At 50.2% G+C, this 23,279-nt stretch overlaps 1 protein-coding gene across 1 annotated transcript in view; it reads left to right on the plus strand.

The window, feature by feature from the left end:
* KCNK3 (potassium two pore domain channel subfamily K member 3) overlaps positions 1 to 22,714 on the plus strand; it is a 41,943-nt gene extending 19,229 nt beyond the window's left edge. Inside the window, exon 2 of the mRNA XM_038750834.1 lies at positions 20,316 to 22,714. Coding sequence (XP_038606762.1) covers positions 20,316 to 21,193 — 878 coding nt within the window. The 3' untranslated portion in view covers positions 21,194 to 22,714. The remainder of the gene's footprint in view (positions 1 to 20,315) is intronic.
* Positions 22,715 to 23,279: the final 565 nt, after the last annotated feature.

The following is a 23,279-nucleotide window of genomic DNA, read 5'->3' on the forward strand; positions in this document are numbered from 1 at the left end:
ACCTTTAGGAACTTCTTTGACTTTCACCACCTTTCTTCTCTCCTGGTCTCCTGCTGAGGGCAGTGCACTTGGATAGAAAATGTCTAACTGGAAGCAACAGGAAGGGGATAGAGCACCCCGGGTCAAGAATGGATGTGAGAAAACACACCCAGATCGGCAGAGGCATGGCACCTACAAGGCAGATTAGGGAGAAGAGGGGGGCCGATTGATAGGCAATAAAGAACAGAGCTATCTTGGTTTTATAAAGAAAAAATCCTATCAGACTAATCACCTTCTGTGACACAGAGTGACCTTAGGTAGATCAAAGGGAAACAGTAGCTGCAATCTAGCTTGATTTTTGCTCTTGACTAGGTGACCTATTCATCAACAAGCCTAGAAAATATGGCCTAGACAAATGGTTCTTACACTTTTTCATACTGCCACTTTTTCCCTCCTCCTCACTTCTTGGGATGGGGGAAGTGACAAGAGGAAAAGGGGTGAGAGGAAGGTTGGGGGTGGGGTGGAGGGACATTGGGAGGGTGGGAGAAGAACAGAAAATGGTGGAATAAGATAGAAGATACCTGCCAGATACACTTTTGGTAGATTTAACATTTGGGACCATTATCCATGTGTGTTTCTATGGGCTTGAGGAAGGATGGGAGAAAGTGAAGTGAGAGAGAGAGGGAGGAGCAGAGGAAGTAAGTGAAGATAAGACCTGGAGGGGAAAAGGAAGCAGGGGACAGGACAGAAGGAGAGCCTGGAATGAGATGGGGGAGAGTACAAGGTATGGGGAAGGGGAGGAAAACAGACCGATTATAAGCTGCCGCTGTCCCCGCTGCCACAGATAAACTTTTAGTTCTGTTCTCCTCCCTCCTTCATCTTCTAGCGGTGCTGACTCTGCTCCGGAGGAAGAGGAGTGGGGGTTGCAGGGAGTGGAGAGAAAGGAGGAGATGAAGCCAAAGCCAAAGCAGTTCCTTGGGAGAGTTCACACGGAGGTGCCATTTGAACCCCCTGCGGTCATATCCTCTAGTTTGAGAACCAGTACTGTGACCCCCTCTCTGCCTCACCAGTTTCACCCAGACCTATTAATAGCCATTCTCTAAATATACCCTCCAGCCACCACAGCACCCACCTAGCAGTCAAAAAGCCTAAAGGGAGGGCCACTTCCCTACGAGGTTGTTCAATTTAGTTTCCTCGTTAGACTCTTTTGCTTTTAATTTTCAGTCTTGGTTTTTATTTTATTTTCCCCCTGGTTTTTGCAAAGGCAAACTGAGAAGATCCTCTCTTGCCACACTCAATGACAGCTTGGGAAAAATGGGCAAGAGGACAGCAGATTGCACTGCTGCTGCGGGTTTACAGAGATATTCTGTTTCACGTTCAGAGGCTGGACCCAAGTATCCTTGCCAGCCAACTCACAGTGATCCACAACACGGGCCATTGGACAAGAGAGTGTGGATGGCTCAGTGCAAACCCTCACCACTTCTGCAAAAATAAAGCTACAGCCTGACCCACTGGTGGTAGAAAACATACTTTAGCCTTCTTCCAGCCCTAAATTAAAGTCCTATGAAATATAGGCCATTCCATCCTGATCTCTTTTCAGGCAGGGCAGTAATACCGTTTAATTATCTGGGATGCAGCGCTCATTGTAAATGGACTGAAGCCAAGAAATGTACCCCGATGTATTTTCATGGGTTCAGGAAGAGATTGTCCCTCAATGGCCTGCGCAACAGAAGGGTCACCTTTAAATCTGAAAGACAGTAAAGAGCACGGGCTTGGGAGCCAGAGGTCATGGGTTCTAATCCTGGCTCCGTCACTTGTCAGCCGCGTGACTTTGGGCAAGTCACTTCACTTCTCTGTGCCTCAGTTACCTCATCTGTAAAATGGGGATTAAGACTGTGAGCCCCACGTGGGACAACCTGATCACCTTGTATGCCAACCCAGTGCTTGGAACGGTGCTTCACATGTAGTAAGCGCTTAACAAATGCCATCATTATTATTACATATGTTGCTTTTCAGTCTGGAGAAGTGGAATCCCCTTCTCGGTGGATCTTGAAAAATAAGGTAGATTCTCATCTGCCTAGGTTAGTCTGTGTGGTACTGCCTGAAGGCAGAGATGTGAACTAGATAAGCATCTCTCAAACCAGGGATTAAAGAAATCAGAGCAGCAAAAACCCAAATGACTCCTTTGTGGGACCAGTGGGAGCTGGATTACGTGCATGGGGATAGCCATTTCCTTCAGCTACCCAAAACAGATTTGGTAGTGATATCTTTAAATTCTTTATTTATATTAATGTCTGTTAACCCCTCTAGACTGTAAGTTTGCTGTGGGCAGGGAACATGTCTGCCACCTCTGTTCTAATGTACTCTCCCAAGCACTTAGTAGTGTGCTTTGCACATAATAAGCACTCAGTAAATACCATCGATTGATTTATTGATTGATAGACCTGTAAGTTGGGCTGGGGGTTTCTGGTTTTGGAGGGTGGGGGGCTTCAAAGGAGTGGTACTGCAGGGGACATGGGAGCTGGCAGGGGAGCAGAGTGTAGAAATGAAAAAGTTTGAGACCCAGACCCCTTCTTATCTTAGAAGTCTATGTCACCCGCTGCTCTCTGAGGCCCAAGGGCTTGGTTTATCAATCAATCAAGCCATCATATTTGTTGAGTGTTTGCAGTGCACAGAGCTTTTGAGAGTGCACTATAACAGAGTTGTTGATTCCCTAGAGTCTCTGGTCCTCTCTTCCATGGACAGTGGAATTTCTGAATCTGTCAGAGGGGTTGTTACTCCCTCTACCAGCCCCTCTCTGGTCCTCACTGGCAGAAATGGTGCCAAGTAACTTTTGTCAAAGGGGGAAAGGACCCCTGCACTTTAGCAAGACCTCACCCATCCACTTCTCTTGAACTCTGTGTCCTTCACTCCCAACCAGAAAAACTGCCCCGTTATTGGCAGGAGAAGTAGTGCCCTGGCTGTATCTGCAGGGGACCAATCAATCAATAAATCAATGGTATTTATTAAGCGCTTGCTGTGAGCAGTGCTGTGTACTGTACTAAGCACTGGGGAGAGTACAATACAACAGTGTCGGTAGACACGTTCCCTGCCCACAAGGAGTTTACAGTCACATTTTCTGAGGTGCAAATCTCTAGACATTTTCAGTTTTGACCGAATCGGAGGAGTAATGTTAATATTAAGTGTCAACCTAATGTTAGGATTTTGCCGTGCACACAGAACCATATGTTTGGCCTTCTGGCTTCCAGTCCTGTGGCTGTGTGCCTCCCACCCCCGCCTTGCCCCCATCTCTAGATCCTTGGGGTCAGCACCCCTACTTGCTTGATAAGCTGCAGATCAGATTCCCCCACCCAAATCCTGCCACCCAAAAGTGCAGCCCCGCGTGGGGGGAACCTCAGACAGCCCGGAGAGCGCAGGCAGGGTAGCAAGTGTCAGGGGGGAGCGTCAAAGCCACCAACACCCCTGGACAGCAACCGCTTAATGGCAGCATTAGGAAGCAACCGCGGGGTTACAGTCTCACAGTGAACAACACCCTCTGCACGAGGATAGCCTACTGATTTTCGGTCCTTCCAGGATAAATTGGAACAGAAAGTCCAATTCTCTTATCGGTAGTATCATTAGTATCAAATTCTCCTACCATTAGTCAGCTAATGAGTCTGATATCACCAGCTCCAGTAAGATTCAGGGGCAATCTGAGGAACTTTTCCAGCCCATGGTTAGGTTTGTTCCACGCGCACATGGGTCTGAGGGGTCTGAACAAACACCCGACCCGTAAGACTAGAGGCGATGCCATAATTGGATCCCACCAGTGATTCTTCCAGCCAGGGGGTCTGCCTGCAAGAGGGATTTTGGAGAAACGTGTAGGGATAATCCTTGTAACATCACTAACTTTCCATCAGGGGCCACTGGAACGTGAATGTAGCCAAAAGCCTACTGAGAATTTGGGTCTGCACAACATCCCGGGTTAACACATTCCACAGGTTTACAACCTGTTGGGTGAAGAAATGTTTCCTTTCGCTGGTTTACAACCTATGGCTCTCAAGCTTCAGTGGGTTTTTCCTCATCCTTGGGTGACAAGATTCAGAAAGCAGCAAGTCTGTGTTCACCCGGGCAAGCCATTTCATCCCTTTTGTGCCCCCTCTCTGCTTGTCGCTTTCCGGACGGAGAGCCTCAATCTTTTCTGTCTATCCTCTTACTGAAGCTTCTTCATCCCCGTTCGTCTCCTTTTCATTCCTCCTCCAACTTTATTATATACTTCCAAAGCTGAGGAGACGAGAGCTGCCACAGGATTCCAGGTTGAGAGGTGCCCGGCTTTTATAGAGTGATAAAACATGGCCTTTTTTTTTCTTTTTAACTGATGTTTCTGACCCAATCTTGCCCATGCGCTGTGCTCTGGACGCCCCAAGACATTGAGTCCCAGCTCTCTCCCCCGACAAGGTACAAGGCTCCGTGCTGGGCTGAGCATCGTGTTGGCACGTTAAAGGAGAGCTGAGGCCATGGACACAGGAAAGAACGAACCCTGTAGGCTATCAGGGTAGAATGCTGAAAACTGACAGACGGCCACGGCCCCTCCTGGAATTCAGACGTGCTTGGCCGGCCAGGCTAGCAGCTCCTTTCTTTCTCCCTGTGCAAATTCCCAGCGCCTTTCCAGCCCTGACCTCCAGCTTCCCCCGCTGCTTCCGGAAGCCCCTCCGGTCCAGAAAATGCCTCGAGGACTTGGCCCTGACCCTGACCTGCCAACCCCTCTCCCATCAGTCCCAGCTGCGGGAGAGGGTGATGCCCTTCATTAAATCATTCCCAGAGATTACCGCGTCGGCCGAGTGGGAGACCAGGGGGCCCTGGGGCTGAGGACCTGGAAAGGAGAAGCCATTTAATCCCTGGGCTGATCGGTGAGGCTCCAAGGGACAGGGCGCTTTCCCCTCGGAAGTATCACTCTGGCTGGAGCTGCTCAGGGACAGGCGTCTTTTCTGAACATAATTCCGTAGTGGAAAATCCCTCTTCTGACCCAAATCTGCACAAGGCAACTCTAACCTTCGGCTCCAAGCTGGAATTGCAGTGGAAGACGCTGAACCGACACTGGCATTTAGAGGGTCACGTATCTTTGCAGGCTCATACCAGTAGAGATCCGGAGCCTCTGGAGCCCAGGCGGGCGGGGCTGCGATGGAGGTGGATGGGAAGTCTGGCTCCTGGCCCGTTATAGGGTGGTGCAGGTCCACCGGCAACATCCTGTTGTTGCCACTGCCCTGGCGGAATCCGATTCTAGCCCCCAGCCCACTATTTGCAGCTTCCCATTGCTACCCACTTTGGCGACCTCTCCAGCCTGAGGTCCCACGTAGCTGGGGAAGTGGGTGGTACAGGAGGAAACCCAGCCTGAGATGTCTGAGGAGACCACAGCACTACACACTTAACCAGGCCCCAGGGCAGTGCTGCTCCCTGGTAGGAGCCCTGGACCTGGGCCAGAATAGTAGGGGTGCAGTAGCATAGATTGCACAGTGGCACAGTGGAGGGATGGGAAGGCGGGAGGAGGAGGAGGAGGCCCCGCACAGTAAGCCCTTTTAATTTTTCTTTCCCCTCCCCTGGTCGATTTATGTTGCTTCCCCTCCTTTTTTTCTTTAAATCAAATCACCTTAGACTGTGAGCCCGTTGTTGGGTAGGGACCATCTCTATATGTTGCCAACTTGTACTTCCCAAGCGCTTAGTACAGTGCTCTGCACACAGTAAGTGCTCAATAAATGCGATTGAATGAATCCCCAGCCCCCACAGACCTCTCCAGTCCCTCCCTGTAACAATAATAATAATAATAACAATGGCATTTGTTAAGCGCTTACTGTGTGCGAAGCACTGTTCTAAGCACTGGGGGGATACAAGGTGATCAGGTTGTCCCACGTGGGGATCACAGTCTTAATCCCCATTTTACAGATGAGGTAACTGAGGCCCAGAGAAGTTAAATGACTTGCCAAAGTCACACGGCTGACAAGTGGCGAAGCCGGGATTAGAACCCATGACCTCTGACTCCCAAGCCCGGGCTCTTTCCACTGAGCCACGCTGCTTCTCTTGTAGGAGCCCCAGCAGCAGTTCTGGAAGCAATTTCAAGCTGGCGGGGTCACCTCAGCTAGCACAACGCCTCACTTGGCACAAGCCTAGGGCAATTGCTTCAGTTGTCTTCCCTCTTCCTCTGGCCCTGGGGAGAGGACCAGGCCAGATAGGAGGCTGGAGCCGTTTCCTGGAACTGCAGGAGCTGCTGTTCTCGCTTCTGCTCTTTTCCCTAGTGCAGAGCAGCACCGTTACCAAACAAGACTTCCCTTCCCATAAGCCCTGAGTGCCGAGGGCTTCTTGGATGCTGGTGTATGGAGCCCCGCAGGATCGGCTACTAAATGGAAAATCTTTCCAAATCCTTAATGGACGAGAGCAGAAAAATAGGCACTTCCAGGCAGCAGCTGGAAACCAGGAGGATCCTCAGACCAATTAAGAGTCGACTTAAGGATGCCCTCAAACCAGGAAGAAAAAAACCCTGTCAGCATGACTTCAACTTAATGTTTTTCAGTATTTTTCAGTGGATCTGTGACATGCAACATTAGCAACAAATCCCTCTTCAATTGGCTGATAGAATGAACCCATTAGCCCTACCTCTTCTCTTTCCCTGAATGGCTGTGGAAGCTCAATTCAGTCAGCTGGGATTATCAGGAGGCTTGCACAAGGATGGAGTATCGTGGGAAAAAAAATCCTGTCCACACAACCTTAGCATGTTTGGGTCCTAGATTGCTGACTTCGGGACAGGAACACCATTATCCAATCTTCCTAACGTTAGCTGACTTTCAAGTGAAATATCATCTGAGCCACTACGAAACTGATGGACTCTATATAACATTTTTCAACCAGCCATTAAGTTTCCCTTCTTTACTTTGTCCCTGATTGGATGGGGCCGGCTTGGTTTGTCTGGTCTTAGTGAAAAGCAAGTTTCAACTTATTCAACTGAAATAGGTTCTTTAGACTGGTGTCCCGCACAAGCCCTGGGTGGACTGAGGAAATGTGGGGTGATCTCCTAAGGCTAGAGAAGACCACAGTACTAGATAAGCACAGGGGCTGTGGAATTGTCCTTTGTGGGTAACAAATCACATGGGCTCAGACATCCCTTTCCTAGCAGCCCATAGGGGCAGTCATCCATGTACCATACCTTCCTCTTCCTCTCCTCTCCCGTCAGAAGTGAGGTCAGGCCCAGCTGACTGCTGAGCCAAATCAATCAATCATATTTACTGAGTGCTTACTTGCATGGAGCACTGTGCTAAGTGCTTGAGAGAGTACAATATAATAGAGTTGGTAGACACGTTCTCTGCCCAAAAGGAGCTTATGGTCTACAGGAACCCAGAACCCAGTTTTGTGGTTTGGGACAGACTACGCTGGGCCTAGACTGGATTGGGCTGGGCCCTCTTGACCAGGAGATCCTCAAGGAATCAGCCAACCATCCCTCTTTCTCTCTATCCCCTCTCTCAGCCTGCCCAGAGACCAGGCTCTGTTTTCTTCTTCTTTCTGTCAGTTTCCCTGTCGGAGCATTTGCCATCTGTTCCTCTTTCCAGTGTCTTTAGGGCTAGAGCAGAGTGGCACGCATTGGGCCAGAGCCAAGCCTCCTTTATCTCCCTATCTAAATCACTTCACTGCTTTCCTCTCCGTTCTCCCCTCTACTTGTTTCTCCCCTGCTTAGAACCAAGAGGCCCTTCTGAAAATATTGTGCTGCGCTGCATATCCCAAGTTGCTGCTACACCCACAAAGAAGGATGTGGCCAAGTGGAAGGGAAGATCAGCTATCCCACAGACTGAGCTCCCTCACTTGCCACCTGTAATTTATTTTATGACTGTCTCCCTACTAGATTTCTAAGCACATGTAGGGGTGGGGGGGGTGGGTCAGGATCCCTAAGCATGTATGGGTGTGAATCTGCGTGCCTGAGCATGTGTGCATCTACCTGCCTGGGAATGTGTACTATATGTCTGTGCATGCTGGGTGGTAACTTCATCATTTTCATCACCATCCTCATTCGTGGTGCTTACTGAGCACTGACTACTGACTGCAAAGCACTGTACTAAATGCTTTGGAGAGTACAATAGAAGAAAAGTACACATTCTCTACCGTCACAGAACTTACAATCCAATGCAGGGGAGACAGACACAAAAGATTTACAAATAGTGGGAGCAGGAGGGAGAACTAGAGAGTAGGAGAGAAGGTGTGACAAGGTATTATCTACTTTTGGTTATTATCTCCACTACTGCACCTCAGTCAGTCAATCAATCAGTGGAATTTACTGAGCACTTATGGTGAGCGGAACATCACTAAGTGCTTGGGAAAGTACCCTACAATAGAGTTGGTATACACTGTCCCTGATCACATGAAGCTTACAGTCTACAAGGGGAGACAGATATTAAAATAAAATAGAAATAGCAGAAATTGTACTGTATATGATATGTACGGAGTGCCGTGGGGCTGGAGAATCAAAGTTCTTGAGTGGTACACAGGTAAGTGCATAAGTGACACAGAGGGGTGGGAGGAGAGAGGAAATGAGGGCTAAGTTATGGAAGGCCTCTTGGAGGAGATGAGATTTTAGGAGAGTTTTGAAGGTCGGGACAGTGGTGGACTGTGGCAGGTCAGAGGGAGGAGATGGACAAAAGGTCGGGGGTGAGAGAGAAGAGATCAAGGTAAAGAGAGTAGGGTGGCATTAAGCGTGAGGGCTGGGTTTAGTAGGAGAGCATGAAGTAAGGTAGGTGGGAGAGAGCTGATTATCTCCACTTCCATTAGTGTGGAAAATCAAACTTGCACTGTAATTTTTAAAAAATACATTCCTACCCCGGAAAATGTAGCCAAAGGAAAGCTTGATGGGGTGTGGGATGAATGTTGTTGTAAGGACCCCAAATGAATACAGTTAGCTGGGTAGGTCTCCCCAAGGTGTGAGACAAGGCTGTCCTTTTCCTGACAACCATTATATTCCTTTCTTCCTGGCCCTGTCTGTATAACTTTTCTTATTTTGCAACCCAAAACGTTTTAGCATCTCCTACAGTACTTGCTAGCAGGCTACTGGCTCTAACAGATGACAGGCATAGATATTAGCCCCAGCCCCTGCTCCGCCCATCTGCTGGACACCAGGACATTTCTCACCCCTCCTCCCTCCCCTCCAGTTGCCTTTAGGCCCTTGGGGAACAGTTCTTATCTGAGCCGATCTGAACTCACTCTGGAAGTAAATAACTCTTTGCTTGCACTACTGGGCTAATGTACACACACCCAGAGTAGCTTCCCGCTCCCTTCTGCCCACATAGTCTGTCCTTCTGTTGAGCCAAGGCTAGCATCCTGGCCGAGAAGGATGCTACCACCTCCAGGGTGTCCTGGGCCTGCAGACTGGGATCTACTTCATTGGGAGGCAGCCCAGCTCTGTGGTCATGCAATCAGGTCAAATGTGACAGAACAGCACCCTACATGGTGGGCTGTGAGGGGGAGTAAATAACGTCCCCTTTTTCACGTTCGCTGCTGTGACAGACAGAGGGGTCATAGGTCTATCCCTTACAGTCCAGCCAGAATCCCAACAGAAGGGCCGCATGTCCACATCATCAGTCCCTGGGGCTTCTGGGGATCTTAGGCCTTTGAACCAAGGCAAGATCAGGAGTATCCTCTCTGGCACAGACCCATCTGCCTAGAGTCATTCATCCCAGGCCTAGGTGATCAGTTCCTAGAACTTCAGCCCAAGCCCACAGTCCAGGGATAACTGAAAATCCATGTGAATCAAAGCTGAGGCAACCCCTCCAGGGGTCCCAAAGCTGCCCCAGCACTCAGAATTGCAAGTTAAGAGTCTTCAAAGGCCGAGTCCCCACTGTGGGGCTCAGCCAACCCATGGGTAACAGCGCCTGGGCCAGGATAGCTTTCCTGTCCTGGGAGGGTCCTAGAGAAAGTGGCCTCTGAGCTGGTTTTCCAGGTGCCCGAGGGTGAAGAGGGAAGTGGTACCGTGTAAAGCCCGAGGAATGGGCGTTGGCCAAGAATTTTTTATTTTCTGCTTGGGGTCCAACAGGCAGTGATGAAATTATTATTTTTCCCCAAGGAAATTGCATCCTCTCTTAGCCATGGATACACCCCGGGCTCCATAAGGACCTTCCTCTCTGGGGTGGGTTTTGAGAAAGTTGCTTCCTGGCTAAGCTGTGGCAACTTAAAATAAGCCAAAGAGAGGAAAGGAAAGGGCCACAAGACTCACCCTGACAATCTGAAGGCTCTGGAAGCTAACGGCCCTCTCACCTCCATTATAGGGTTTATGTGTCCGGGACTTTGCCCATGGACAAAGGGTTATGGGCGGCTATGTGGGGGAACTGAGAGAGGCATGGCGGGAATGACAGAGTTGAGGTGAGCAGGAAAACCTGTAGAGAGCTCTGAAGCCTTACCTGAGAATCTTGTAGGGAATGTGGGGGATAACTGGGGCCTTTGGAAGATATTGAATGAGAATTTGTGTTATCAGGCAACAAAGAGGGATGTGAATATCCCTCAGATGCAAACTGTAACATGATGTGCGCTAAGGATTCTTCCCCTTTGCTGTTTCCCAAGAGTCTGGTCTTGCAGCCTACTTAGTCTGGGTGTGCCCAGGGACAGACCTCAGAACTGTAGGATTGGCCCAACAAAATCCTAACCCGTGGTGTAATATTTTGCCCTAGCCTTTGAGCAGAGGCAAGACGGCACTTGCACAACTGGTCTCCTGGAGGCTCCCAGTGTAGGGGACCCACGGAGGCTGCCTTGGACCCCACAATATGACTCTCATCTCCTTTCTTGGGTGACTAAAACCACTGCCAAGTTTAGACGCGGGAAATGAAAAGTAACCCTGAAAGTGTGACACAGAAGTATAAACTGGGAGGTATAGTTGCTCCACAGACTGCAGGGTGGAGGGGGCAATTGTCTGCAATGGTTCCCCGTAATCCTGGTACAGGGTTTCTAAGCGAATCCATTCCATTCTGACTCTGAACCCAGACAGCTCCATCTTCTCCTGTGATGGCTTCTATTGTGTGGCCCCACAATTCCACAGTCCTGAGGGAGCCTGCAGCCAATGTTCCCTGGCGTGACTGACTGTCGAAAGGCCCTCCCATAGCAAGGAAAAAAAGAACAGTTCTAGGAATCCTCCCTAATCCCCCCAAGACCCCAGGGAACAGTGGGCTGTCAGGGTGCACTGTGGTAGTGGCTTTTGTTCAGAGTAGGGGGCCAGAAGGAGGCTTTCTGAGCCGAGCCTGGAGAAAAGTCCTGGAAGGGGCTAGGAGGAGGGAGTTTGGGCCTGGCCTTGGGCCAGACTGTGTCTACAAACCCTGACCTTGGCTGCTGCAGGGATTTTCCATGACACTAGCACCTTCCCCTTCCCCACCCCCTTCCCCAACCCAGCAAAGGAGAGGCGGGTGGGGAAAAGCTGACCCACAAAGTAGGCCTTTCAGGGTCCTGTGGAAACTGGGCAAGGGAGGACACAGGGAAGCTAGGGAAGAGAGCAACAGGAGACCAAAGAGGAGAGGGATAAGAGAATGGAAGGCTGGAGGAGAGGAGAGGGGAAAGGGAATGGGAGAGAGCAGATGGGACATGAAACTGCAAGTGGGACAGAGAAGTGGGGGGGAAAGGAGATAGGAAAGTGGGGAGGAGAGGCCTTGGAAAGGGATAAAGAGTTGCAGGAGGGAGAAAGGGAAGAGAATGGGGATGGAAGGCACCAGGCTGGGAGCACTTTACCTCCAATCAATCCATCAGTGATTGATTGCAGAACACTTACTGAATGCAAAGCACTGAATTCAGCACTTGAGAGAGTAAAAGAGAAGCAAGGGACACATTCCCTGCCCTCAAAGGGATCACAATCTAACTGGGGAGACAGACAGAAGAAAATGATTTAGAGAAGAAGCGTGGCTCAATGGAAAGAGCACAGGTTTGGGAGTCAGAGGTCATGGGTTCTAATCCTGGCTCCACCACTTGTCAGCTGTGTGACCGAGTAAGTCACTTAACTTCTCTGTGCCTCAGTTACCTCATCTGTAAGATGGGGATTAAGACTGTGAGCCCCACGTAGGACAACCTGATCACTCTGTATTCCCCCCCAACCCCGGCACTTAGAACAGTGCTTGGCACATAGTAAGCGCTCATCAAATACCATTATTATTATTATTATTATTATTTACAAGTAATATTTGTAGGAGAATATGAGGAAGTAATTCAAGTATATTAAGATGAAATAGAACCATAAGTAATCCAATATACAAATAAGAATCTAAATAGAAATATATGTGTACAAATGATATATTTATTACTATATAGATATATATTTTTATATAAATACTGAGCATTTAGAAGTCAGAATACCTTGAGGTACTGAGGAGAAAACCAAAATGAAATCTATAAGTGCTAAGGGTGTCTGTTGAGTTAATGCAACTTGGATGATATGAATTAGTCAGGGCAGGTTTCCTGAAGGCAGGGGGATATTACAAGGGCTTTGATATTGTGAGAGCTGGAGAGAGGGGAGATTATAGGGTGAAAGATGTTCCAGGATGGAGGTACAGCATGAGCTAGGGGATGAAGAGTCAGTTGGGAGGAACCAATAGAAGCTTAGCTTGCAAGGACAAAGAGGTAAAGAGGGCTAATATGTAAGATAGGGCAAATTGGGAAAGAGCCTTAAAGCCAGCTGTGAGGAGTTTCTGTGTGATGTAGAGAGGAAAGAAAAGCATTAGAGTTTTGAGAGTGGAGAGATGTGTATCGAGTAGAGCTTCAGGAAGAAGATCCGTGCAGCAGGTGTGAAAGAGATTGGTGGTGGAGAGGCTGGAGGCAGGGAGAAAGCTGACTACTGTGGTCTAACCGTAATACGACAAGAGATTAGATCAAGATGATAGCTGCCTGGATGGGCCTGGGAAATGTTCTGTAGGAAGAGCCAGTATGATTTAGCAGTAGATTGAATGGAAGAACTGAAAGATAGTGAGAAGTTGAGGAGGGCATCAAACTTTGGCCAAGAAGAGCTTAAAAGAAAGAGGCACCAGAAGCCAAGGCCGGACCTGGTGCCCTCAACCACTTTGCTCTGATGGGGGAAATGAATACAAGGATTGGAGGTGGGAAGGGGAGAGGCACATAGGACTGGAAGAGAAGCAGCATGACTTAGTGGAAAGAGCACGGGTTTGAGAGTCAAAGGACGTGGGTTCTAATCCCAGCTCCGCCACGGCTCTGCTGTGTGACCTTGGGCAAGCCGCTAACTTCTCTGTGCCTGTTACCTCATCTGTAAAATGAGTATTAAGACTGTGAACCATACGTGGGTCAACCTGATTACCCTGTATCTACCCCAGCACTTAGAACAGTGCTTGGCACATAGTAAGCGCTTAACAAATACCATAATAATAATAACTATTATTATAATTATTACTGGTAATTTCACCTCCTCCAGGAGTCCTTCTCGGATTAATTTTTCTTCTCCTCAGGCAAAGCCTCCCAACTACCCCCATAACACTAATAATTTTCCACCATCCCCATATTTATGCATTCACAATCACTTCTGAACATGTAGACTTGCACACTCTACTATTTAAGCACTTATCCTCATATTCATTTACCCATTTTCTTTATCCCCCTATCTGTAAAAATTGCATGTCTGTCTCCCCACTAGATTGTAAGCTCTAAGAGGGCAGGGTTCTTGTCTTCTATCTCTAGTGTACTCTCCCAAATGCTTAATACAGTGCTACATCCAATAGATGCTCAGTAAATAGTACTGATTGACAGACTGACTGTAATCCTGCCATCAGTCAAGGAGGCAGGGGATTGGGTTGCTTGGTCTTCCAAGATCCTTTCACCTGTGACAAGAAGGAGACTGCTCTCTGGAAGAAGCCCTGGATCTCAAGCACTTCCTTAACTCAATCAATCAATCAATCATTTTTATTGGCACTTTATTCTGTGCAGAACACTGTACTAAACACTTGGGAGGGCAATAAAAATAATTTTGGTATTTGTTAGGCACTTACTATGTGTCAAAACACTGAACTGAGTGCTGGTTTAGATACAGTACAATCAGAGCAGACATAATCCTTAAGCCAAATAAGGTTCACAGACTAAGAGGGAGGGAGGAAATCCCCATTTTACAGGTGAGCAAACTGCAGCACAGAGAAGTTAAATGATCTGCCCTTGGCTACACAGAAGACAATTGGCAGAAATGGGATTAGAACCCAGGTCTCCTGACTCCCAGTTCTGTGCTTCTTTCACTAATGCACAATACTTCTCAATAGAGAGTAGGAAAGAGGTAATGGACACGAAGGAGCAGCGGCAGAGTGAAAATGGACTGGAGAGAGAGGAAAAGCTGGAGGCAGGGAGGTCCGTGAGGGGGCTGGTTGCAGAAAAGGAGTTGCTAGAGAGGGAGGAGAAGAACCAGACTAGAACTGTGTCAGAGAGAGCAAGGTTGCGTATTTTTTCCAAGAAAGGGGTTGGTGTGCAATGTCAAAGGCTGCTGAGAGGTCAAGGAGGATTAGGAAGTCGTAGAGTCTGTTAGATTTGGCAAAGAGGAAGTCATTGGTGACCTTGGAGAGATCATTTTCAGTGGAATAGCGGGGGTGGAAGCCAGATTATAAAAGAGGGTTCAAGGAGGGAGTCGGAGGAGACAAAGTGGAGACAGTGAGTGTTTACAAAACTCATTCGAGGAGTTGGACAGGAAGAATAGGAGGAAGATGGGGTGATAGAGAGTGCAAAGGGGTTGAGAGAGGGGTTTTTTTTAGGATAGAGGACATGTGGACATTTTGAAAACTGAGGGAATGAGAGATCAGAGGATGTCCCAGCCACGGGTCCCTGCCACACGCAGATACAGATAAATCAATCAGTGTTATTTATTGAGTGCTTATTGTGTGCAGTATACTGTACTAAATGCTTGGGAGAGTAAAATGTTACAGAGTTGGTAGGGAAGCTCATTATGGGCAGGAAAGTGTCTGCTAATTTCTCTTGCATTGCATTCTATTCTCCCTAGCACTGAGAACACTGCTGTACACACAGTAAGTGCTCAGTAAATACAGTTGATTGATTGATTAATACATCAGAGTGAATACTACTACTACTACTAGAAGAAGAAGAGTGATGGTTTTGGTTAAGCACTTACTATATGCCAAGCACTGTTCTAAGCGCTGGGGTAGATGCAAGGTAATCAGGTTGTCCCACGTGGGGCTCACAGTCTTAAGCAGCGTGGCTCAGTGAAAAGAGCCCAGTCTTGGGAGTCAGAGGTCATGGGTTCTAATCCCGGCTCTGCCGCTTGGCAGCTGTGTGACTTTGGGCAAGTCCCTCAACTTCCGTGCCTCAGTTACCTCCTCTGTAAAATGGGGATGAAGACTGTGAGGCCCACGCGGGACAACATGATCACCTTGTATCCTCCCCAGCGCTTAGAACAGAGCTTTGCACATAGTAAGCGCTTAACCAATACCATCATTTTTATATCCGTAGTCCCCTGGTTCTAGGCTCTAACCTCTCTGTGGGCAGGAAAAATGTCTACCAACTCTGTGGCATTATACTCTCCCAAGCGTTTAGCACAATGCTCTGCACCCTGTAAGCACTCGATAAGCATCACTGATTGACTGATAATGGTCTCGGCTGTCTGCATGTCAGTCCTCTACAACAGGGGCCTTCCTCGAGCCCCCTGAGTTCACAAGGGAAGGGGCAAGAAAAGCCGCTTGCGGGGCAGAGAAGAGCCAGGGTCCAGTTTCATCAGCCGGAGTCCCAGGGGGCTTACCTCCTTACCTCCTTCCCTTCCCCACAGCACCTGTATATATGTATATCTGTTTGTACATATTTATTACTCTATTTATTTATTTATTTATTTATTTTACTTGTACATATCTGTTCTATTTATTTTATTTTGTTAGTATGTTTGGTTTTGTTCTCTGTCTCCCCCTTTTAGACTGCGAGCCCACTGTTGGGTAGGGACTGTCTCTATATGTTGCCAATTTGTACTTCCCAAGCGCTTAGTACAGTGCTCTGCACATTGTAAGCGCTCAATAAATACGATTGATGATGATGAGGGGGCATGGAGCAAGGATTGGGCAAATGGATTCCCTAGGCCGCTTGCCGGAGGTCTCGGGTGAAGATGTGGCAAACTACAGGCCAGTTACCACCATCCTCTCAGAGAGTGAACGCATCCCTTCCTACCTCCTTTTGCTTCTCCCCGTTTCCAATTGCAAGCCCAGCCCACCGGATTGAGGGACGGGCCTCCATATTCCTGCTAACAAGTGCCCTTGGGTCCGGTGAGGGTGTGGTGTGCCTGGCAGGGTTGGGGCCCTAACTAGGGCTGAGGCAGTATGAGGGGCCGTATAAAAAGAGAGGACAGCCCAGAACTACCAGTCCCAACTTAGTTTGACAGTCCAACTGCAGCAAGAGAAGCAAATCTGTGCCGATGAAGGTGAAGAGCTGAGGTCGGGAGTAGAGGACCAGAGCCAGGTGGTGTTCAGAGTCAGAGAGCGACACAGACGGTTGACTTCTAGAAGCCAGGGTACCGGAGGAAAATAGAGCCATGCAGATAATGGAGAATATGGGCCAAAGAGCAGGCCCAAGATGAGATCCAAGGCGGTGAAAGACACCCGTCAGCACCGTCTTCCTCCAGAAACCCCAACTTTCTCTGAGGGGAGGCCAGGGAGGCATCTGGCCCTCTGGCAGCCGTGCCGGGTGTGTGGCGTTCCCAGTAACTTCCCAGAAGTTCCAGGGCTCCCTCGGGAGTAACTCGGCCCTTGCTGAAGTGTTGCCAAACTGTGAATGGACGTCAGTGGTTCCTTCTGGCCCTCCTCCGCCTCTCACCCAGTGACACGCAGGGGCAAACCCAGAGGAGCTGGGGGTCACTGACCTTAGCTCCTGCATCTGATGGAATGTCCCTTGGGGGCAGTTTGTCCAGAAGTTGTTGGGCCCTCTCTATTTAGCCTGAGTCAGGAGGACAGAAGAGAGTGGAGGGTCAGTGTGCAGGCAAGGTATCATGAGTGGCAAGGGACACGCTTGACGGTAACTCCAGGTGTTCACCTGGGTGAGGCCTCTCTTTTTTCTGCCCCCGTTTCCTTCCCTGGAGATGGCCAGAACGGCTGCCCTCTTCCTAGAGCCAAGACTAACCTGGTGAAACGGAGAACTGCTCGGAGGCCTGTATCGCTAGGGCCCCAGTGGGCAGTTGCTCATGGTGGGCGGGGGGTCACTCCAGTAGGCTCCGAGCTGAGAAGCCCCTCAGGACCAGGGAGGAGAGAGATGTGGTAGAAATAAAGGACTTTCCGCTTCTCACACCACCCTCCTCCCTAATTTAGCCCCGAAGGCCCCCAATTCGGCCCTGTTCCAGGCCCAGTGACCCCCTCAATCCGGTTCTGCTCCTTCTCTGATTCACAGGGAGAAGCAGTAGCTAGAGAAACACTGGCAGCAATTCAAGGGGAGTTGGTTCTCTTTGTATTTTAGCATTTCTCTGACCTTTGCCCTCTAAATCAGGACAATCAATCAAGGGTATTTATTGAGCGCTTACTGTGTACATGGACTAAGTGCTTTACACTATAAGAGCTGGCAGACACATTCCCTGCCCATAAGGCGCTTACAAGTCTAGAGCTTATACTTTACAAAGTAGCCCAGAGAATAATAATAATAATGGCATTTATTAAGCGCTTCCTATATGCAAAGCACTGTTCTAAGTGCTGGAAACAGCAAACAGCAACTCTGGCGGGATTCGAACCCACCACCTTTGAATGGCCTCCTCCACGCTAGAAGTCCAATGTGCTATCCATCGCGCCACAGAGAAGAGAAGTGATCTTCATGGGAGACCTACTGCGTTCCCTGGGATGGAAACCAGGCTCATCCCATGCCCACCAGGGACACCCCGTTGATCTCCACATCCTTCCATCTCCATGGGAGTAGAAACCCCGGCAGTGGCAGCTGCTGAGTTCCCTCCCTGTTGTGAGTGCAAAAGCAGTAATAGCAAAGCTGCCATCTTCTCAGGTAGGAAAATGAGATACAACATGGCCTAGTAGAGATGAGATGAGATGATGAGAAGCAGCATGGCTCAGTGGAAAGAGCACGCGGTCATGGGTTCAAATCCCCGCTCCGCCACTTGTCAGCTGTGTGACTTTGGGCAAGTCACTTAACTTCTCTGGGCCTCAGTTACCTCATCTGCAAAATGAGGATTAAGACTGTGAGCCCTCAGTGGGACAACCTGATCGCCTTGTAACTTCCCCAGCGCTTAGAACAGTGCTTTGCACATAGTAAGCGCTTAATAAATGCCATTATTATTATTAGTAGTAGTAGTAGATAGAACACGGGCCTCCCTGGGAGTCAAAGGGACCTGGGTTCTGAAAATGACTCCGTCACTTGTCTGTAGCTGATTAGAGAAGCAGCGTGATGTAGTGGATAGAACATGGGCCCGAGAGTCAGAGGGTCATAGGTTCTAATTCCGCTCCACCTCTTGTCTGCTGTGTGATATTGGGCAAGTCACTTCACTTCTCTGGGCCTCAGTGCCCTCATCTGGAAAATGGGGATTGAGACTGCGAGCCCCACCTGGGACAGGGACTGTGTCTAACCCAATTTGCTTGCATCCGCGCCAGCGCTTAGTACAGTGCCCGGCACATAGTAAGTGCTTAACAAATATCACAAGTATTTATTACTATTTTTTCAGTAACTGTATCTACCCCAGCATTTAGTACAATGCCTGGCACATAGTAAATGCTTAATAAATGCTATTTTTTAAAAAAAGAGAATTTGTCTGGGCCCCAGGGTTTGGGATTAACTCAGATTGACAGGAAGAAGGGCACCAGGCCAGATGGTGAGAGTGTAGCAGAATCAGGAGCTGGGTGGGGACAACTGGAGAAGATACCACGAGAGTTCCCGAGAGGGCAGCTGTTGAAGACATGGTAGGGAAGTGGAAATTAGGAATTATAGGGTTGGCTTTGGAGGAAACAGAACAAGAAGGGAATGCAGTCAAGGGAGCAGGACAAAGGGGTTAAAGTGAACTTGGAGAGAGGTTAGGAAAGAAGGAGATGTAGGTGAGAGGAAAGATTAGGGTCACAGAAGGCAGGATATGAGGAGAGGGAGGAGGCTGTTAACTAATGAAACCTCTATATATTCTGGGAGGGCAGAGCCCTGTCATCTTCCCTGATGACTGACCGGGAGGAAACCAGAGGGAGAACTAGGGCTAAGAATTATTATTATTATCCTTGTGGTGTTACTATGGTATTAAGAATGTAGAACGAGGGAGGCGGCCAGAGGGGCTGGAGTTCAAAAAGACCCCCAATTTTCTCCTAGATCCACACATTCGAATAGCTGTCTGAAAGCTAAACCCTTTAAATGACGGAGCTGCATGCACGGGAGAAGGCTGGAGAGGGGTCAGAATGGGAACGAGCCTTTATTTGGCTTCGGCTGCTCTTGGCTGTCACTACCACTGTGAATTATGGCCTGGCAGATCTGGCTCAGGCTGGTGGGCACACAGCGTTCTCACCCTGCTCTGCTACAGATGTGCCGGGCAAGGAGAGCTGAGTCACTGATCTGGGTCTCACTTAGCAAGCCTAGACTACAGCAGCCACCTACTTCTTAAGAGTTTGGGGAACGATCGAGTCACCTCCAGACACCAGCCTCCGGCCTACACATCTGGTTGCCATCTAGCATTCTTCTGGCAGTGAGACTTCGGGGGACTTGGGATGCCCAGAGATCAGATGGCTTTAAATAGGGCTGCCCTTTGGTCTAGGTCCCACTGTAGGAAGAAAAAAGGCATCGCAGATAGGGAGACAGCTGAGAATGGCCTGAAAAAGTGGCAGAGCTGGAACCTCTCAGGGTCAACAATGGGTGACCTACAAAAAGATCCCTGGATTGCTTCAGAGTCAGGCAGAATTCCCAATTTATAGCCATTTGGTGGCTGGTTCACTCCTGGGTCATGTCAAAACACTGACACTTTCTTTTTCCCAAGTCCTCCTGAATGATTTATGACTTTCAAGCTGAGTGCGCAGTGTTTACAGTCTCGCACGAGTCCCTGGCCAGGTCTGTACTGGGCAAACCTACTGGGGTACCAGGAAGAAAATCTGACTTTATGGACAGCGGTCCACCTTGTCGGGGAGGGTGTGAGGGGTTGTCCCTCCAAGGAGGGCTGTGGAGAAATGCACAGGGAGACCTCACCCTTCTGTCTTCTCCCGCTCCTCATTCCCCCAGGCAGTGTATGGGCAAAGCCATAGACAGGTCTCTCCCTCGCTCTGCTCCTCAGACCCACCACCGGCCGGGGGCCTCGAGGCTGCCTCTCCCCTTTCCCGTGGCGAACACCATTCAACTTGGCAGACACAAGGCAGAGCTTTGGAGGGGGGCGGGCCATGATGGGGGATGGAGGGAGCCACGGTCTGTCCTCTTTGTCCCTGCAGGATATGGTCACGCGGCCCCCAGCACAGATGGCGGGAAGGTCTTCTGCATGTTCTACGCCCTGCTGGGCATTCCCCTCACCCTGGTCATGTTTCAGAGCCTGGGTGAGCGCATCAACACCTTCGTGAAATACCTGCTGCACCGTGCCAAGAAGGGGCTGGGAATGCGCCGGGCGGATGTCTCCATGGCGAACATGGTCATCATCGGGTTCTTCTCCTGTATCAGCACTCTGTGCATTGGGGCCGCCGCCTTTTCCTACTATGAGCAGTGGACCTTCTTCCAAGCCTATTACTACTGCTTCATCACCCTGACCACCATTGGCTTTGGGGACTACGTGGCCCTGCAGAAGGACCAAGCGCTACAGACAAAGCCGCAGTACGTGGCCTTCAGCTTCGTGTACATCCTCACGGGGCTGACGGTCATCGGTGCTTTCCTCAACCTGGTGGTGCTGCGCTTCATGACTATGAACGCCGAGGACGAGAAGCGGGACGCCGAGCACCGTGCCCTGCTGACCCGCAACGGGCAGGCCGGGGGCAGCGTCCACACCACGGACACGGCCTCCTCCACGATGGCGGGCGGGGGCGGCTTCCGGAACGTCTACGCCGAAGTGCTGCACTTCCAGTCGATGTGCTCCTGCCTCTGGTACAAGAGCCGGGAGAAGCTGCAGTATTCCATCCCCATGATCATCCCCCGGGACCTGTCCACCTCCGATACCTGTGTGGAGCAGAGCCAATCCTCTCCCGGGGCTGGCTGCTACACCGACACTCCCTCCCGTCGCTGCCTCTGCACGGCGCAGCGCTCGGCCATCAGCTCCGTGTCCACTGGCCTGCACAGCCTTTCTGCCTTCCGTGGCCTCATGAAGCGCCGCAGTTCGGTGTGACCGGCGGGGTGGGAATGGGTGAGGCCAAGGGGCAGGCCCAGCCACCCTGCGGGAGAAGAGCCCGGGGGATTTATATTAGGAGTCTAAGCGAGAGACCAGATTGACTCGTCTCTCCACAGAGAGAGCTACAGACACTACGGAACCGAGTCAAGGGGGTAGTAGATGTATCCACAGATCGGGTGTGACCCCTCTCCCTTTCCCCCCATCCTCCAGACGGTTCCCGAGCTTGGGGCCCCTGGGCCTTCTCCAGAGGTAGACGCCTCTCCCTGTCGACACAAGCCGGCCCTGGCCTCGGGCCGGAGGCCCGTCCGCTGCGCTGTGCCGTCCCCTGACGGACTCCGTCCTCTGCAAAATTCCACAAAATGTGAAACTTGGCCCGGGCAGAAGGGACCGCTGGGAGCTTTGGAAATCTGTGGGGCTGCCCCAGGACCTGCAGACTAGCTCCTCCCCAGACCCCTCACCTCCGCGGGAGGGGGCTTCTTTGTGTTATGTGTATGTTTGCCTCTCTATTTATACCTCTCAGCGTCGGTTGGTGTCTCGTGGGTGTAGTTCTCCAATCATGTAGTTCTCGTTTCCCTCCCTTTGCTCAGCCGTCGTTGTGGCGTCCTGCCCACCTCCCAGCCCCCACGCCCAACCTGGACCCTTTCTCCCTGTCTTTGGCCTTGAGCTGAATCTCCTGAACTAGCTCCACTTCTTTCTTCAGCATGGCTTTGCAGATATTGGGATGGTTCAACCCAATAGCTGTGAGAGCAGGAGAGAAGGCAGGAGATGGAAAAGAGGAGTGGAAGGTAGACGGAGAAGGTGAGCGATGTTTCTCCACCCTCAAGCTGAACTCCAGGTTGAGTTTGGGGGAATTAGACATGTAACAAGATACTTCTCCCTTCTTCCCCTCCTACTTCCTTTCCCCCTCCCTTCCTGACCCTTAGTGAGTGGGCGAGGGCCTCCCAAGCACTCCACTTGCCTTGATGGTCCTATCTCCCCTTCTGAGTACCTCTGGTGAGGAGGAGAGTTTGCAAGGAAACCAGAAGTTAGGGGACAGGGGCGTAACCTGGAAGATGCAGCTAAGTCTCGGGGCATAATCAAGACCAAGGCGGTTATCCTGGACCGCTGCCTGCTACTGCCACCACCCTGAAGAACAGGGAGCTAATAACCAATAGGTAGGTGGTCCTCCGGCCTTGATCTCCCCAAATCGTGGTGTGGGGGATACTTGCAAATGTAGACACTCTATACATAAAGCTGCCGGGGGTGAACCTGAGAGGCTCCCGGCTGTTCCTGAATTTCATTTGCAGAGAAATCACCAAATCAGGAAGGGTTTCAAGAAAAGAGCAGGAGTCATGGAGGGGGAGGGTTGAGGGTTGGAGGAGCAGAAAAGAGAGAGATGAAAACCATCCACCTTGGGCTTTTTGTCTGGGACCAAACTCCTTAAAGCCAACAGCCTTCCTCTTGCCCCTGTGCCCCCATGCCCCTGTCTTGGGCCAGGAATGGCTGAGGCAGACAGAGGAAGGCAGGTGAGGAGATCGAGGAGATCAGAGATGGCTGGGCCCAGTGTCAGCCTCGGGCAAGATTGTGAATTGGCTAAGTTTGAATTAGAACCCTTCTGGTGTGGCCCATAGCCGATGCCCGCCGCTGGCTCCATTACTGCCTCCACCACTGCCCTCCCCTCTCTAATGCTGCCCCTTTGCCAGCTGAGCAGCGGCCTATGCCCGGGGTGCATGGAGGGGAAGTGGTGCTAAGAGGCACGGGGGAGAGGATGCTTTTCAGGTTATATCAAATACAAATCTGGCTTTGCTTTTGATGCCCCTTAGTTGTGGGGAGCACCCTGAGGCGGGAACTTATGTTGTCCACCGCAAGGACTGGCCTTGCCTAGCCTACAGTACAATGAAACCTACAAAAGCGGGTCTGGAAACTGGCTGACGGAGCCAGGTCAGACTTTTTATTTCCCTTGAAACTGTTGCTCTCTGGGTCATTTTTAGCTTTAACCCTTCCCAGCCACAACTGCCATGAGGAAGTGAGGGTCGGGACTCTTGAGAAAGGAAAAGGGCAGAAAGAAAGACAAATCCCGACTCTTCCTTGGCCAATCCAGGGA

Source organism: Tachyglossus aculeatus, chromosome 9 (assembly GCF_015852505.1).
Source record: "Tachyglossus aculeatus isolate mTacAcu1 chromosome 9, mTacAcu1.pri, whole genome shotgun sequence".
Classification (NCBI taxonomy): Eukaryota; Metazoa; Chordata; class Mammalia; order Monotremata; family Tachyglossidae; genus Tachyglossus; species Tachyglossus aculeatus.